Here is a 19,956-nt window from a genome sequence, read left to right as displayed (position 1 = left end):
GACATGCCTTCTTATTTTTCATGATGAGTTTAACTGCTCCAGTCTTATAAAATACTACATACTTTATTCACTTTGCCTATTTTTAGGCAAATGGACGATTGTAGCAATGTCTTTTTAGAATTCTTTAATCACAACAGGGTTTCTTTCTTAATTCTCTGTTCTAATTTAAGATAGGGATACAAATGTTACAAATAGGTAAATACAAATTTTGTCCATAAGTGAAAAACAAATATGTTGTAAAACATTAAAATGATCAATATATCAGTTAAAAAACAAATGTATCTAAAAATTGAATATTTTATATTTTATGATGAGCACTTATAATATTTTGACTTTTTAAGCAATGAATTTCAAATTTAGTCTATGAATTTTTGTCATTCTTTACAACAAATAACATGTCAGCACACCTCTCACTTCAGAATCCTGTTAATGGTTCAGTCTACACCACTGCTTCAGAGGAAATATGATGAGCATTACCTTATTGCCTGTTGTAAAGGATTTATTATCTATGTGCATAAAACATGCATGCACATGTCACAAAATGTATACAGGTACGACTGAATGGACAGAAAAATGCCTAAAATCAACCAGGTAGAGTATGCCACGTTCACATTACACAGAAGTATGATGACCTTTTTCAATCAGGTTAGGTTTTCACTTTAGGGAATGATGATTTTTTACTGTTGGCTTTACAGAGGTAAGGTGAACTTGAGAAATCATAATGAAGTGGAGTGACCTTTCCTCTCCTTTTTCCTATTCTAGATTATTTACTACAGCATCATCTAGATGGGCCATAAATTTCATCTGAGTTATTCACTTTGATGAATGAATGTAAGAGGGAGGGTCTTCTTTCCTTCTTTTATTTTCAAGGGGACCAGAAAAATGAGTTAAAATATTTCTCTGTATCTTCAAAGATCCTTTTTCTTTGCTGTTTTTTCATTTAATTTATGTGTGTCAAAGTTATGAATACATCATATTTGTATAACCCGTTATGATTTTCAAAGCATTTTTATACATAGTAGTTTAGCAAAATGTGCACGTTTTTACATTTCACTTACAGTAGAGTCAACTCTTCAAGCTTTGGGTGCTACATGAGAGAAAAAGAGAAAGAGATAAATATATAATAGTAACAATTTAAATGACATGGACTTGCTACTCTAAAGATGTACAATAGGAGACATATTCCTTGCTACAACTTCAATCATGCTTCATTCCCATTTGCCTCTGATAGTGTATCTCTCCATTCTAAGTGAGATTCTCAGGTGGAAAATGGGTATCTAATATAACATGGTTCTAAAACAAAAAGCAACTATTTCATCCAGTGCCCAACCATGGAGAATGATGTAAAGCAGTGGTACACAACATTTTTGGAACATATATCCATCCCTATGAGTAAAATTTGAAACTTAGCAAAACTAGCAATATATGCATACTTTTATTTGTAAATTATGTATATGCATTTCTGAACTGGTATATTGCTTACATTAAATGACCGACAACAGATAAAATTTAAAAGATGAGATACAAACGCAACATAAATGGACATTTTATTATTTTTTTCTCATACTCCAACAGATCACTTTGTACCCACCTTGAAGTACTTGCCCTCCATTTTGGAGACTCTTGTAAAGTACGTTAGTTTAAAGTAAGGAAGTTTAGGGAATTGTCAAGGGCAGTTTTAATGACATGCAACTTTTACCCTATATGCTGACTTTGCAGTCTTACAACACATATTATGTAACTTAATGTACTAACTTACCCATTCCTTGCAAAATTCTAACTAGATTATGCCTGAGAAAAATGCTATCTCATAAAGTTAAAATAACTTGTTGAAGGGAAGTACAGAATGGGAAGTAAAATCTAATTTCAAGGAAAATTTGGGAGGTGATGGATATGTTTATGGTCTTGATATTGACGGTTTCACAGGTGTATACTGATTCCCAAACTCATTGAGTTGTATATATAAAATATGTACAACTTCATATACATCAATTATACCTCAATAAAATGATTTAAAAAACAAAAAAAAACCCTAGCATATGTATAAAATGGATAACTGTATAAAAAATAAATTAAATAAAATTCAAAAATTCAAAAAATAAATAAATAAATAAAAATAAAAATAAAAAAATTTTTAAAAACCCCTAATTTTCTGACTCTTGTGTCAAGATATCCCTCTTCTATATTTTATACCACAATTTTGATTATTAGGAAGAGACTAGAATTATAATTCTCTACACACACACACACACACACACACATGCACACGCACACGCACACACCCCTGCCCATCACCCCTTTCATCCTCTCATTTGCAAGGCCGTTATTATAAGAGTAGCAGTTACATATTTTGATTTAGAATGGTACTAGAAATAACCTCATTGCCATCCCATGTTAAAAATGATCTTCCCTGATTACCTGAGATTTCACTTCTTCTCATTGGGCACTTATCTGTGAGATAATTTGCAAAATTTGAAAAGGAAATAAGTTCCTGTGTTGAAAGAACTTGCATTTCTAATGTTATCTCATTATTATGTATTTGCTTGTTTGTTTATTAGTTTATTAATTTCATCCTGATGATATTTCACTCCTTTTTACAACCAGAGTCTTATCAATACAACTCCATCACCCCTGTGATGACTTGGTCATCCGAGGCCAAGATGATAAAGGGTAAATATCTGAAACAAATGGGAGCATCTCAATTACTGGGAACTGGAGAGCACATGTACGTGTAAGACATAAATACATATTATTGTATGGAAAACCTTGGGACAGTCAGACAAAGTTGAAAGTGGACTAACTCCAGTTTGCATCTCCTGACTTAGAATTTACAACTTACAAAAATCACCAAAATGAAATAAGTACTAAGAAAACCCTAAGGGAATCCTAAGTCCTTGAAAGTACACAGCCAGGGTCCATTCAACTCAAATCAGAGCATTAACAAGTGCTTCAGGGAAAAGGTAGCTTTTGTGCTGGACACCAAAGAATGAATAGTATTTCCAAATATCGCAAGGGGTGAAGAATAATCATTAGCAAGAAAAGAATGCGGTCAATTCATCTGAGCATTGTGTGGAGAGTTTTTTATACTCTGGGGTACAGGATGTGAAATATGGTGTAATAGAAGGTAGGTTTAGAAAGGTCTCTTAAGGCAAGACTTGAGGGATCTTAAATGTCATGATAAGACATTTGGGCTGGATTCCATAGGCATTGGGAAGCCATCGGAGGGCTTTGCAAGAATAGTAAAATGATCTACTCCCCCATCTTCACAAAATGTTTCTGGAAGCAGTTGGGAGGAATGGATGGGAAAGATATAAAATATGGCTTAAACTAGGGTATTGGTTGTGCAGTTTAAAAGCAAGAGAGAGAAAAGGTAGTATTTGTATGTTTCAGTGTCTGATTAAATAAATACAAGGAAAGGACAATTTGAAGGTAATTCCAAGTTTTCTATCTCAATAAAAAGGTTGAATAGTGAAGTTATTAGCTGAGGCTGGGAACACAGGAAAAGAGATTCGGAAGAGATCTGAGTGCTGAGTTTGGTTTGGGACATTCTGAAATCGGGTGTTAATACTGGATACACAGTCCACCAGCAAACAGGATTTTGGTTGTGTTCTTAAAGTGCATAGCGATATTTCCAAAATAAATATTTGATCTTATCACTTGGTCCTTGAATCCTTCAGTGGTTTCTGATTGTCCCTAGAATCAAGTCCTAACAGCACAGCATAGCATAGGAGGCCTTTGTGTTCTAGCGCCTGTTGACCTCTCTGGCTATGAAACTTGCCATTCTGCTGTCTCAGAGTAGGGGTTCAGCCATCCTGAAATATTTAATTCCCAAACTGTGACATGATCTCTGTCTTTCAAGCCTCTTCATATGTTGGCCGCTTTGCTTCTAAGCCCCTTCCACACATACCCCGACCCTGGCTACCTTTGACTGGCTGCCTTCCACTAGGCCTTTAGTCTCAATTCAGATGTCACCTTCTCTCAGAAAATACCCTGAGCGTTTTCTCCTAGAAGAGGAAGCTCTCCAGATGTACTCCTATTTGCTCACCTCTGTCAAAGCACAAAGATGCCGTGTTGACCCTCATGTTCATAGCATCTAACATGGTGTTTTGAACACACTCTCTTGCAAGAAAGCATTGTGGCCTTTTCATATTGATAAAGTAGAGCCATTCTTATTCTGATACACTTTCAAATTGATAAGAGAATATTAGTAGAATTGCATCATCCCCTTAGACTGAGGAACACTGTAAACCCGATGTGTGATTACAGAAGAGAAGCTGGTATCCGTTGCTCAATTCTGACTTCCCAGGATTTCTTTGTGAACGTGGTCTCTGCAAAGTGGTTGTGTTGGTATATTGTAGGATGAAATTTGACATTAAAATCATGGGCACATTGATATTAGAAAAGCAGTTCAAGCAAAGAGGAGAAATCTAGTCAAAGGCCAGGTTGTCAGGGATACAGGACTCACTGCAGTCAGGGAGATTGACACCTGCACTGTAGCCTTTGTTTATTTGATGTAGGGTTAAAAGGCAATATCCTCCCTGGGCAAATCAATCTGTCACAAGTAAGGCAGCCCAAAGGTCTCTAATCTAAAATTATTAATTTCATTAAAATTCATAAAATAAATAAGACATACATTTAAAATAGGCTAATAAAGTCTAAAATCATTAAAATGTCCTAACATATTATAATAACATTAATTTATTCAAATGTACAACTAAAGATAGATACCCCTTGGGGCTAAGACAGTGATGCATGATATTCTTCAGTCTGTTCCTAGGAATAAATGGTACATTGTTTTTGAGCCTTAAGTGCCAAGCAATACAGTAAACCAATAGGTTGCTATAGCAGCATGTTCACATAAATTTTCATTTCTCGCTGGTTTCTAGCAGTTCCTACTCCTCCCTCTTTTTACTTTTTTTTTTTTTTTAATTTACCTTGCACATCTGTGAAAAGCCTAGATGAGGTTGATAATGTGCATGTAACTGATACTGAGTTTGGCACATCTTGAAATCATGATGCCATGATCCTTTCAGTCACTCTCCTAGATCTTTTCTTTAAAAATAATTTCCTGTATGCTCAATATTTTAATATTTTCCTGCCCTCTGGGAGGAAATGTATCCGTTCTAAGAAACAGACCCTATCACTGAACAATAATAACACCTATCATATATCTAGTGCCTACTGCATTTGATATATACGTGTATATATATATATATATATATATATATATATATATGCATAGATATTACATTTTATACGTTTAAAAAACATTCTTACATCAACACTTTGAGATTGGCTTCATTTTTCCCATTTCACAGATGAAAAAACTAGGCATTAAAAAAATGTAAAAACATAATTCATTCAGTAGAACACGCAATAATTACTTACTGTGTAACTATTAAGTGCCCAGCGCTCTGCTACATATTTAGAATACAATGAATAACAAACCCAACCAGGATCCTTGACTGAATGGAGTTACACTCTAATGGGGAATATAGAACATAATCAAAAGTCACACAAATATATGAAAACTTACAACTGAAATGGTGTTACAAAGAGACGTATTTGATGTTATAATGATGATTTGACCAAGTCAGAGAGAACACAGTAACTCCATAGCATCACTAGAATTTGGACTTTAGAGACAATTCTGGACTTAAAAATATTGCATTCTTGACACTCCTCTAGGTTTTATTTTTTTCTGTCATTCTTTTTTTTTTAAATTTATTTTATTTAATTTATTTATTTTTGGCTGCATTGGGCCTTTGTTGCTGTGCGCGGGCTTTCTCTGGTTGTGGCGAGCGGGGGCTACTCTTGGTTGCAGTGCGTAGGCTTCTCATTGCGGTGGCTTCTCTTGTTGCGGGGCACGGGCTCTAGGCACGCGGGCTTCAGTAGTTGCAGCATGTGAGCTCAGTAGTTGTGGCTCGTGGGCTCTAGAGCACAGGCTCAGTAGTTGTGGTGCATGGGCTTAGTTGCTCCGCGGCATGTGGGATCTTCCCGGACTAGGGCTCGAACCCGTGTCCCCTGCATTGGCAGGCAGATTCTTCACCACTGTGCCACCAGGGAAGCCCTTTTCTGTCATTCTTGATATAGCATGCATATACACTGTGGGGAGAGATTTACTACCACCCAAATTTAGTGAACCTAGGGGAAGAAAAACAAACAAGAATTGATGCTGAAGGTGTGTGTTTGTGTGTTTGTGTGTGTGTGTGTGTGTGTGTGTGTGTGTGTGTGTGTGTCAAGGAAGGTAGCCTGAGGAGGGAGGTGAAAGCCCACTTCATGCTTCTCATCTTGGGACTGTGAGTAGCCTGAAAGGCTTACTCCATCAGAGGCTAAGGACACCTGCTGTAAGATGCTGCACTGATGGGCAGAGTTAAGCCCATAATAGATAGTTAAAAGGCCTCGAGTCCAGGGAAATCTCCAGACAGCTGGCTGAACTGGACCCTACATTTTTGTTTGACTTTCTGCCATGAGTTTCACCTCATGGATTGAACCTGGCTTTCCTGGCATGAATGCCACCTAGCACTTGGTTATTTAGCGCCACTGGTTTTATTCCCTGGTTTAACTTGATTTCCTTCAACCACCCATGATTTCTGACTTGTCTCTCCAAACTCAAATACAATATCCTGGTTTCTACTTGGTGATCTGAATATATCAATTGCTACTTTGGGAGGATACCATTAGTCAGAAGACCTGGATTTGAATTTTGGTTCTACCACTTATCAGATGGTAGAAAATAAATTTACTTACTTTTTCTAAATTTCTTTTTTTTTCTCATCTGTAAAATGGGACTAATAATGCTTACCTCCTAGGATTTCTATGAAGATTAGTTGATATACATTTGGAAATGCTTAAATGTCAGTTTCCCACACTCTTTAAACTTTTTTTGTACAATGTTGCAATTTTTATGTTAGATTACTTCAGTCATAAATGTGTTGAGAATAGCTAACATTTTCCACATACATAAAGCATTCCTGCTCACACTGAAAAGACTAGAAATACAGTCATGAATTCAAAGCCAAAAATATACCTAAGCTGGAACTTTATCACTGAGAGAAGCATTATAAAGTGTGTTGTGCAAGGACCTATATGCCACCTCAGTGTCATCTTCAGATTTTCAGGTGTAGCTAAGGCCCTTTATATAGTAACTGTGTCATATTTGTCTTTTTTTCCTTTGGTTCCTAAATCAAGTATAAGAGGCATTTAATCATCATTTGATGACTAAATTAAACTTCATTTCCATTAAGACCATACCAGAGTTTTACCATCACCCATGACTTTTTCTAAAGCTCTTTTTTTGAGTTATATCTTTAGTTCATACTACCTCTTGGAACTCCCACAAGCCTGGAATCTATTGCTGGAAGTAACATTCCTTTTCTTTGTAAATATAACTCTTATGACTCCAGAACTACTTACCTTCCCCTACTGTCTTCCATCTTTCCTATGCTACCACCCAAAGATCAATTAATAAGACTGTATTCATCTTATCCAGTTGTACAACATGATATATTATTATCATATTCTTTTGCAATTCTAATCTGATAAAAGATCTATTATCATTCGAGAACACCTCTCCCACTCCGATTTCAAGTTATTTTAATATTTTAAGTGTTGTTGTCTGACACACACATTTCCTATACCAACAATGAAGTTTTTCTGTGACTATTTGCACCTGAAAGTTTGTTTATCTAGAAATATCTATTGTTACTGCTGATCTGGGAAAGCAGATAATAAACAATAGTCCCAAAATGTGTAGTGAGGCTGGATTTATGTAGAAAATGAATGAGGTCAGGTTTAGCTGCTCCATTTATTTTTGCACCCTCAACAATCAGTGCCAATGGCTATGTGGTCAGTTTTGCTGTTGTTATGTTGTGGCCATCCTAGATAGCTACTGCCTAAGAGAGGTTATGATTGTGAAGCTTGTTAACATTTCATGTGTCAGAAATAGAAGTACCGTCATTATTAGTATGTTTTCCATGTGGTGCTTCTGACTGACACTAAAAAATATAAAGAACTATTCTAATTCCGAACTAGTTCGTTGGTCAGGCTATGTCAGTTATGAGATGGCTGCATCTGCTGGCAAAGCAAATGGCTTGCAGTGCACAGATTTATGAGACATTAGCAAAAGACAGAAGAAAGAAGAGGGAGGGCAATGGTATTCCGTATGTGTCCTAGTCCATTTGAGCTACTATAACAAAATACCACAGACTGAGTAGCTTATAAACAAAAGCAATTTATCTCACAGTTCTGGAGGCTGAAAGTCCAAGATCAGGGTGCCAGCATGGTCCAGTGAGGGTCCTCTTTTGGGTCCCAGACTTTTCATTGTATCCTCATATGGCAGAAGAAGCTAGGGCTCTCTCTGGAGCCTCTTTTATAAAGTACTAATCTCAACCATGAAAGTTCCACCTTCATGACTTTTAAGCACCTCACAAAGACCCCACCTACTCACCCCATTGTCTTTGGGACTTAGGATTTTAATGTATGAATTTTGGGAGGACACAGTCAGATCATAGTGGTTTGGAACAAACTCCTATTGGTGGCAGAGGATAGAGGACAGCAGAGTCCACAGTAATAGAAGAATCTTATATACATGGGGTCCACTGAATGGTAAAAATGCAAAACATAAAACTGACCAGGCATTTCTAAGCAACCACCATAGGCTGCTGATCTCCTGCTGAGGAAAGGAGCGCCATATTTCATTCCTAGCTTATTAGAATTTGTTTCTCTCTTTTGGAGGGTAGGGACTATAAGAAAACATCTCTCATTCTATAATCTAAGTCAGTATAAGAACCATTCTTTTATAACTTGAAAGAGTTAAGTATTTAGGAAAAGAGAGAATGAACTCCTAAAAAGGCAATATTCTGGATTTAGTTCCCTGGTTTCATTGCAAGGTGTGTTGTGAACTATTGCTTGAGTTGTTACTTTCAGATTTCACATCACTGATGCAAGGAAGTCTGGTTTCAAGCAAGTCTGGGATAAATACGAAAAATCCAGTGGGACGCGGGTCATCCTGTGAATAGGCTCATGTGCACATGCTTAAAGCCTATCAAGGATTTTCTTTAACACAGAATAACAATTCAATGTGTCAAATACATGTTTGATAAAAAAAGAATGGTTTTCTTTTCAGAAAATATAATTATATCCAAACATATTAGGATAAGTCTGTTTCATAATAAAAGCGTTATCAGTTAAAGAGCTCTTTTCTTATTTGTTTTTAGTCAAGGAGTGAAATTATATTAGGGTCATACATGATGGGACTTCTAGGCATGGTTCAATTTTTTTGTATCTGATACCTAAGGGTAGACGTATTCATCTTAAAAGGGTCCCCACAGTGACTAAACCACCCGCTGTTGTAAACACCTGTTTATATATCTGATTCTTCTTGAAAGATCTTCAAAGGTTATGTGTTGTCCAGCTTAGCCCCTAATCACCTAGTAGAGAACTCATCTTTGTAGTAAGTAATGACTATTTTCAGAGTTGGTTTAAATAGCTGAGAAACCTTCCATCTACCACTACCCCCAGGATCCCTGTAGGAAAATCACAGAAATACACCCTCCGGAGATATACATCATCTCAGAAGTCTCTCTCCCTCAATGTCAGCTTTGGAAAGGCTGCCCCAGTCATCTACGAGGTGAAGACAGGTTCTTAAATGGTGCTTGAAGAGTCAGTACTTCTAAAACTCCCAACTATGGAAGAAAGGAAGCTTTGGACTCTTCCAGTCATCTCAGAGAGATAACATCCTCTAGAGGAAGAACATTCCCCCAGAGAAGATGCTTTCCTTTTTTTATTGACCATAATCACCTGCCAGGCTGATCGGAGCAGCAGGTGTTGCTGACGCTAAAGTGTGACGTGCCACTCTGGTAAGAATGCACATAACACTGCTGGGCACGGGCCAGAAATGGGCCTGCACGCACAGAGCATGGATACACTGCATGATTTAGCACCATGTGGGGCTTGCCTTCAGATACGTTAAAGGGCAGAGAATTGGAACCCAAGTCAGAACGACAGCCATAAGGAACATAAGCAAACAGTGCCGTGAAGTAACTGATTATACTCCCTTGATATTTCCTCCCCAGAGTCTAGCCAAATGAAGACCCTAACTAATCTTTTCTCAAACCTTTAGTAGCAAAATGAATCTTGGTTTTGGGAGATGGGGCACAAAAGGGATTTAATAGTCTAGGGAGTTGCTGAGTCCTCTGGAGAATGTAGCCATAGCAGAGACATGGGCGAATTGATTTAAGCCATAATGCTGAAGCTTGCAGGACAATGAAACTGTGAATTTTTATACATAACATATACTAATTGGTTAAAAATAAATGTATTGATGTGATGCAGAAAAACAGGCAATAACCATTGTGGGATTTTAGCATAAATATTGATAGATTTGCAATATGAGACAGATGACTAAAAACGGTCATATCCTTGATATTTGATAACCTGTTTTCTTGTGTCAGAGTTGGAGGTCATTAGGTTTATTGCTCAAGTTAAAGTTTTTTAATATTTATTCAACTCAACGTTTTATTAATCTGATTAAAGTTTGAGTTTTGGATAAGCCAAATTCAGCTATTACATGAAATATAAATAATTCCCAGAGTACTCAAGCATGGTTGCTTATTTTAATCTGCATTTAACTACAGTATATTTTATCTAAATTCAGATGCAAGTCACATAACATAATGCAAAGGAGTTCAACCTAAACTCTCAAGGGAACGCCATTTATTAGCATCTTCATGATTAAAGAAATGCTTAGTACTAACACTTGAACACATTAAAGAAGAAAAGCTAACTGCCATTTGAGCTATGAGCTTACATATCTCATATTGTGATCAGCACATTTCTTTCACAATAAACTTTGGGGTTAGTTAGGGAGAAGTTATTATTTGGTTGGCATCTCATTATAGCAGAATTCATATTTAGAGAGAGAATTTTTTGACGGGGCCACTGAAGGGGACTTAACAATCCCTGTGTTGTGGGGATGTCACCCAAACTCCATTAACCTATGAACTATGTATTATATACCCAAGATACCACTATTCAAGTGCTATGTAGAACTCAAATATAAAATGAAGTATGTCCATATGACCTTGCCTTTTGAGAAATTTAAAACAATTCAGTTTATTTGGGTCGACTCGTATGTATGGAAGCTGCTAGAGAGAACAACGCAAGAATATGGTTTTGGTTTTATAAATTCTACAACAGTTTGGAGAGCAACATGTAGAGCAAGAGGCAGAGACAGAGAGAGAGGAGAGTCATTTAAGGAGCAGTAGAGTAGGAGAGATAGGACATAGGTCAGACTTAAATGAGGAGGGAAGGATCTGGTTCTCAGAGATAAAAGGTATCTTTTATCTTTAAATGGTGACCATTGGGGGAAGATTCAGGAAAAGAGTGAAGCAGAAGCGAGAATGTCAAGCATTGAAAAACGGTAGAGCTATGCCAGCCTATCTGAGAGTAAGGGCCTCTGCTGGTAAGTCTGGAGAGAGAATGTTGAGTAGTCAGGGTGGAATCAGGTAAAACTGAATCCTATATGGAGGCCCAGAAAGGTTAAAGGACTTTCCAAAGCACATTAGTAAAGTGTGGCAAAGTTAAGACTCAACTTTAAATACGATCCTCAGTATTATACTGCGGGCTTTTTCTAGGTTTAACAGCAAGTCATCTGTCTGGGTTATATCTACAAAGTAGCAGTAAGTGTTGTTGACCCTGAACTCAGAACCATCCCACCACAGTTGTAGGATTAACTTTCATGAAAGTTACCCAATAATATCATCTGAAATGGCCTAGACATATTCTAGCCAACTTTTTAGAAATCATGAGTTTGTGTTTTTAATGGAATCGTTATATTTAATTCCCTTTACTTTTTCTTGACTTTAACAGTTGAGATACCATTGCTGTAGTGTGTTTAATTTTCTAAAATACAAGTCAATGTATGAATAAGACATGTGGCTATCTAAACTTGGTTTGTTATATAGCACAACTAATCCCATGGGAACAGTCTACCACTGTCATATAACCTCTCTTCCCCAATATCTACTACTGTAAGGAAATATAATTGCACTATTATCATGTTATATGCTAACAGCAGCATGGTCAAAGCTGTCTATGTGTTGCCATGACAACCCCATCTAAGATAAAAATGGTATTCACAACACATATTTACCTAGAGTTTATTTTTGTCCTTTAGGCTCTTCAGTGGCCAACAAGGAATTATTATTCAGAACTTTAGCACAAGATCCATTCTCACTGTTACCAACGTGACACAGGAGCACTTCGGCAACTATACTTGTGTGGCTGTTAACAAGCTAGGCACAACCAACGCGAGCCTGCCTCTCAACCGTAAGTAACACAGGGTTGCCAAAATGCTCCCAGGGCCTTTTGGCTCCTATCTGTAGAGCTCAGCCTGATGTGACATGTTCCTTACACAATTTCCTTACACAGGAAATTTGGCCCCCAAATAATCTGGGTGTTGGAGAATTTTATAATCCCTATAGAATTCCATATGTGCTTAGAAAAATATCTTAGCTCTGAGAAAAGGGAAAAATTACATAAATAATAGGATCCACTAAAAACGTCTTCTGACTGAAGACAGTTGGTTTGGTGGAATTTAGTTTTTGTTTTGTTTTGTTTTTAAAAATGTGTTATATTTCAGCATAGATTAATTTAGATTGAATTTACTCTTGGTTGGCTTCCTCTAGATATTTATCTTGAGGTAGTGAGAATTTCAAACAAAATAAAATAGTAAGTAAATGATCATGGACAAAATATTTTATCCATATAGATAATGTTTTTACTCAAAGGTGTATTTTAAAATACAACTTAAGGTTTTACTAAAATAGGTACTTTATTTCTAATGTGTCTTAGTTCCGAAGAACTAGAAATGAAAAAAGAAGAGCAAACACAAGGAGTAGTGGAAGGGAAAGAAGTATATGTTAATGTTTTCTCCTACAATTAGTTTTAGTGCTTTCCAGAAGCTGAGTAACCAACAAATTGTTACAACCATAAAATATTCCTGATTTTGAAGTGGAGTGTTTCTCAAAATGTTCACAGAAAACTATAGAGAATACAGTGTCTTTTCAGTTCCACAAAGTTATCTGAACCATACTGATCTTTGATAATTTATATTTTTATAGTAACCTGACATATGTATATTTATGTTATCATCCTGTGTTAGTAAGCTGTCTCTGAAAAATGCAAATACTGTGAATTCATCACACACATGATCATTTCTATTTTGCAGAAATGGGGAATGGGATATGTAATATCCCTACTGTTTAAAAACATACTATAATAAGAAGTTTCATGATTTATGAACTTTGAATTACCATGATTTAAGAAACTCTGTTGTTAATAAAATATATCAGTTGGTTGTTAATAGAAAATAATCATTTGAAAATGATTTGTGCTGTATGTACTTTTAAAACATCACATCATTTATTATTCCAGCTTAATATTACGAAGTATTTCTTAGTATCCCGCACTCTGAAAGAAAAGCATTGCTTGCTGTGCAATAACCAAAGTATAATATACTTGCTTAAGTTTCTTCCATGAGGATTATTTATTTTGTGTAGTTATGAATAATATCATTGAAAATATTATAGAGCAGTATGAATTCCAATTTAATGTAAATATTGATACTTCTTTTGGTATGTTATTAATATTTTAAATGGTTTAAATATTCAAGAACCTGAAGGAGTAAATGAATTAAACAAAATAAAGAAAAATTTAAGGCTTAATAACACATTAACTTTTGCTATTTAAATTTCTAAATCACACTCTGATTTTCAAAACCGAAGCATTAATGACTGTGACGAATTAGGAACAATTATCACTGATCTGTTTGCTTTACCCTGGCAACCTTAGTGCAGTCCTCTGGATATAATGCACTGCTGAAAAGGCTCCTAAATGTGGTATCTTCAGAATGGACTCTAATCGTCTTCCTTTGCCACTGGCTTTCTGTAGGTAGAAGTGCTAAGAATTACTAGTGCAATTTGATTAATTCGTTAAGAAAGACATGCAAATCTTGTCTGTAATTTTGAACACAGCCCTGCAGTTTGAAGAAATATCTGTATATTCAAAACTCTTGTATGACCTCAGCTGAAACTCTTATTGCACTAAGCATTTCTATTTTTTACAATAATTATTTTTGTATAGTTTTTATCTCTCCACCAAATTATATTTGTTGAGAAGACAGTATCAATATCTGATTAATCATTTCATCTCCCATATCGCTATGCACAGTGTCTACTATTTAATAGACAATTAGCAAATCTTTAGTGAATAAGTGAATTAGTTAAACATTGAATAAGTGATGGAATGTATCATGAATAAATGAATGAATGAACTGAGTTTTAGCTGTAGAACGTGTATTATAATCTCTAGCTATACAAGGCAATATCACAACACTTATTGTGAGCTTACTATAGAATAGATCCTATTCTAATCTCTTCATATGGATTTGTTCCTTTAATACTCACACAATCCAAAAAGGTAAATTCTGTAATTCCCTTCTTACAGATAAGGAAAATAAGATGAAGAGAGTTAAAAGCTTGACCAAAGTCAAATGGTTAATAAGTGACAAAGCAAAAAATCTGAATCCTGACAGTCTGGGTTCAGAGCCTCAGCTTTTAACTTCTATGTTTCACTGTCTCTCACTATGATAAACATAAAACCATCGATGGAGATACATTTTATCATTTGCAACATATTTTGGAAAGATATATCTCTACATGTAACATGTTTGCCCTTCTTAGGGTTTTTATGAACTTAAATAATTTAGGGTGCTATTCTTCAATAGATAAAAACTCTTTTTTAATAAATGTTTAGAAATAAGCAACATACACCAGATATAAAATTTAAGTAATATGAAAGATGAATGGGGTTAATGTTTGACTGAAAAATTATTTAAAATGAGACTCAGAGACATTTAAACACACATTTTTATGGGATTTTAAAACTCCTTGGAATGGTACAGTTATCCAACACAGGCATTGTAAGTCTTCATTGAAATCTTCAGCTTTCTTAAAGTTCTTATGAAGCTAGTTGGAGAGAGCAACGTGTCCCTTAATAAGAATTCCTGTCGTATATTCACAAGGTCTGTGGATGGGAAGGTCTTCAACCTCTAAACTGATCCAAAACTAGTGGCCAGTCCTAAGCTGATCTAATATTAGCCTATGACCTGCTGAAGAATTTTTAAAAATCTGTTATTGACTATCAGCCCTTCCTATAGTCAAGGGAGTGTGTAAAACTAACTCGCCCATCTTCTAATCCAGGAGAAAAGAGTTAGGCTCCAAAGAGTTTGCCACATGTGTCCATGATGATATGTGGAACATGCCATGAGTTAAAAACAAAAATCACATTTTCATGATTTGTATCCATGAATAGTTAATATGCTCAAAGAGAAGGTAATCATAAATGTGAGTTTCCTAGTATAGTGCTTATACATAGCAAACACTCTATTGAGTGTTATCCACTGAGAATCAGGTCCCCATCCATAACTATTTAGGATAAATCCTGACTCTTTTACAATCTACTCCTGATTTGTAATAGCCTACATTTTCCAGATCACCAAGAAAGTAAGAGGCAAGAAGTTGCAGTTTAGAGTCCTGCCATAACTAAGGCCATCCAAAAAGGAATGTAGCACTTTTTGGTGAATAAATGTGTGTGTGTTTCACATAAAGGGAGACAAGCAGGTCATAATGTGAACCACAGTTCTACCACATACAGTTTTGAGATTTTGAGTAAGTTACCTAAATGCCAAAGATTCAGTTACTTCACTTATAAAATGAGGGCAATAATAGCTCCCACCTACAGGATAAAAATTAAATGGGATGATGCATGTAAAGCACTTAACACTTAGCCTGGATCAAAGTAAGCATTGAATAAATGTTAGTCATTGTTATTATATCACATCCCCAAAGAACACTCAGTCCAATTGTTTTCAAAAACTATATATAGATGGCTGAACTTATTTGATGACTGACTGTCCAGTACTTTACTGAGGATTTAGAAAGTAAGTTGTCATTGGCAAGCCAGGGAGAAGGCATGCAAATTTGATATAATGTCCCAACTCTAGCTCATAACTTAACCTCACCCCTTGCTCAGTGCATGAACCAGACTTTATGGCACTAATTCCAGGTTAAATATGATGTTCACAGCATAGAGGTTCAGACATCCAGGAGATTTAAAGAGTAAAGGCAGAAGTAAAACAATTGTTCTCTTATGAGGCTCTGATCATTTATTCAATAGCAATATTCATTCATCAAATATATATATTGACTGCCTACAATGTACAAAGCACTGTGCTAGATGTTGGAAAGAAAAGTATTCGTAGAAAGGGAACTTCCTCAAAGAGTTCTCAAGTGAATGAGCAGAGAGGTACAAGAAACAGATAACTGTAATGCAGTATAGTCAACAGTAGCATACAAGGGCAGAGAAGAGCCTCTTAATCCAGTTTGAGGGCCATGAAATGACTGTCATCTAGAGTAGGTATATCACCATATGAATTATAACTAAGCTACAACTCAAAATATTATTTTATCCATCTTGTCTTATTTTCAAAGGCAGAACTTTGCAGAGTACATTCAACAACAATCATGAACACAATGTATTGGCACAGATGAAAGAATGATATACTCAGTCTTAATGACTCAGGGCAAGCTATAGTGGAGACCCTTGAAATAAGGATGTGATTGGGTTCAGCCTGGGTGTGGGAATGGGAGAGAGAAAAATACTCCTGTATGGAACAGCTTATGTAAAGACGTGGCAGTATGAAGCAATCTGATACATTTGAAGACATGGTAGTATTTTAATATGGTTAGAGTAAAAGGTGGGAGAAGATGAGGCTGGACAAGTTGGTGGACTTAGGACAGAAAGGACTGCAGATGAGTTTGGACTTTATCCTTCTGGTTATAAAGAGCCACTGAAGCATTTTAATAAAGGAAGGACATAAACAGATTTAGTTTCTGAAACACTTTCTTAGGCAATGTGGAGGGCTAAACCCAGGTATTAGACTTATAAGAAGATAACTGCACAAAAAGAGTAACAGAGATGAGAGAGATAATTAGGACAGAGGAGTTAATGACCAAATCTGAAGAGAATGGGAAGGAAATTGTGGGAATTTAGATAACTCCCAAAGTTTAGTTTGGGAGACAGTAACCAGGCTAGAACATAACAGGAGGATTAGCCAGTTTATATTTGGGGAGAAGGTGGATATTGAAAAAGAGAAATGTTTTTAACTTTAGACACACTCAGTTGGAGGCAATGTACAATAGGTAGCTGTACTTTATAAAGTCCAGAATGGAGATATGATCTGGAAGCTCTTAGCATGGACGTGGTAGTTTCCACTCTGGGAGTAAATAAGATTTCTCATGAAGGCCACGTGGAGTGAAAAGATGAGCAAAGACTGAAATCCAAGTAAAATCAACATTGAGGAGTGAGGAGAGAAAGAGAAGCATCCTGTAGAAGCATGTGGATTCGGGGTGAATGGAGATGCCAGAGGAGGACCAGTGCCACGGAAGCCATGGGAGTAGACCTGTCCGCAAGAGAGAGGGTCAGCAGTGTCCAATGCTACATCGGGCCAGAGAAAGTCTGAAAATCAGCCACTGTCTCTGACAATTGGCAGCTACTGGTGATCTTTGCCAAAGCAGTTTCTATAGAAAACTGGGAGTAGAAGCCAGATTAAATTTAAATAAGTAGATTCAATTTAACAGGTTGATGAAGAAATAGACATGTGTACTAAATACTTTCTATAGGCTAGGCTCTGAAAGGAAGAACACAGGCTGATGATCTGCCGTGATGCCTCATCAGCTGGCCTGATGTGGGCTTCTTTTCTGATGAATAGGCCTAATGGTCAGGTGTATATCAACAACTCCCTGACCTGCAAAGATGCAGCACCCTAGTCTTTGGTGAATGATACTTCTCATGCTTTTGCTTTTTTGCAAGCCTCCCTCATTCTAGTTTCTTAGCCTCTATCCTCACATCTTTCTCGGGTCCCAGAGAAGCAAGAAAGGCTTTGATTTAATATGAAATCACCTTAAATTCTTTTGCCTTCCGTGGCCTATAGGCTTTAGACTGTAATTGTAAGAGGAGCTGTAATTCTAAGCAGAGATGTCAGTAACTTCATCAATAGAATTACTTCACGTAGAGAGTATATACTTTTTCAAGTAAGGGGAAAGCAAAATTTATGGAAAAAAACTATAGGAGAGCTAGTATACAATGAATCCCTCATCCTCTAGATTACGTGTCCAGAAATTTCTGAAGTATGTCTGCATTATGAAAAGTCGCTTTGTGAGAGAGAGGTAGAGAAAGAGACAGAGACAGAAAGAGAGAGGGAGAGAGAAAGAGAAAATATTCTGCAGATCACTGTAGATCAGCCTCAGGGAACAATGCTTTAACAAACTTAATAATGGATGACAGCGTGTCAACTATTCATAGCAAAATTCCTTATTAAGTAAAAACTTTGGGATTCAGAATTATTGGGGATTTTATTATTATTTTTCAATCGTGTTTTTTGCTTCCTGAACATGAGCAACTGAAAGAGATGATTCCTCTAAGTCTTCTCCTTAAAGAATGTGAACTGAATAGTCCCATCCTGCCATCTATGGGTCCAGTTCATCAAATGTACATCATCATTTGATCAGTAATTTAGTAACCAGTAAAAGTCATTTTCATAAGTAAAACATGTATATGCTTTGTTTCCTACTTTCTCATTATAGGACACATATTATAAGACTCAATCTAAAGGGAAATAAGGAAAGATAATTACTTAAGAAGGAAGAAATCTTAGAACTCTATATAAACAATATACTTAACATTTATATAGCTTTGGTTTAATACAGTCTTCTCACGAGACCTAATATGTGAAAATATTTGGAACAACTCAAGCTTTAATATTAACAAAATCTTTTCTTACAGTCTCAAATAGGTAACAATAATTTTGCTACAACGCATGGTTGCCAAACCACTCTTTAATATGTTTCCTAAAGGTGGTGTCAAATATTTTGCTAGAACATAGGTCCTAATGATGCTACAGGGACCTCTCTCCTTTTCTTGTGAGTGTGGGGTGTGTGTGTGCACACATATGCATGCACGTGCATTTATTCAAATAACAAAGTATTTATTTGCCTCAGAAATATTACACATAAAATATTCAAAGGACCCACCAAAATTTTGTCTTTTCCCTCTCTTAGTAATGCTGTGGAGACAATAATGAACTTCCAATTTTAAATGCTTTATACAATCAAGGGTTATTTAACTTTCTGGAAAATCTCCTCTCATTTTAGAGAATATTTCTTCCCAGTCTATTTAATTTGATGGACACCTCCTCTTTGAGATTAAAAAAAAAAGTCAGTAGCTCTTATCCAAAGGGAAAATGAGAAGGACTGTCGGAGAAAGAATGTGTGTAGCATAACAGTTTTTCCCTGTTTAGATCTGACTGATGCAGGCAAACTTTATTTTTTGACTGATTTGTTGAATATGGAACCAGCTGTGCCCTTGCAAGTAATATTTCAGCTCTCTGCTTGCTTCAAATGTCCCCACATGCCACTAAGCAACTGTATGGGCTCTCTGTTACTTTTGCCTATTATAATGAACCCTGATTTCATGTGAAAGGTGAAACCATGAATTTGAATGATTCATATTTTAGATTGAAATTGATCTCCCCTCCTGCAACTTAAAAGAGATAGGGTTTTCATTTTGGTTGAAAGAGGCAGCAATAAATTTAGACTTGATGATTATTAAAGACAGCGTGCTATGTGAGCCAACTTGCTTTATCCTCACAGCTTTATGATGTTAATGGAAACCCTCTTCTGGATGCTCTAGCAATAAATATTTGACAAAAATTAGGTTTGCAGATACAGGTAGATTTTGATATAGCTAAATCGGCCTATCAGATGGCACTCTACTAAACTGAAATATACTTGCACGGTCATAATCATCACACAAATAATGGATGTATACACATTT

General features: G+C 36.1%; 1 protein-coding gene across 1 annotated transcript in view; it reads left to right on the top strand.

Moving 5' to 3' along the window:
• Positions 1 to 19,956, top strand: part of NEGR1 (neuronal growth regulator 1) — a 914,829-nt gene that overhangs the window by 722,242 nt on the left and 172,631 nt on the right. Inside the window, exon 6 of the mRNA XM_007182922.3 lies at positions 12,179 to 12,330. Coding sequence (XP_007182984.1) covers positions 12,179 to 12,330 — 152 coding nt within the window. The remainder of the gene's footprint in view (positions 1 to 12,178; positions 12,331 to 19,956) is intronic.

The sequence above is a fragment of the Balaenoptera acutorostrata genome, chromosome 1, assembly GCF_949987535.1.
Source record: "Balaenoptera acutorostrata chromosome 1, mBalAcu1.1, whole genome shotgun sequence".
In the NCBI taxonomy this organism is placed as follows: domain Eukaryota; kingdom Metazoa; phylum Chordata; class Mammalia; order Artiodactyla; family Balaenopteridae; genus Balaenoptera; species Balaenoptera acutorostrata.
This window is presented reverse-complemented; position numbering and strand designations above follow the sequence as displayed.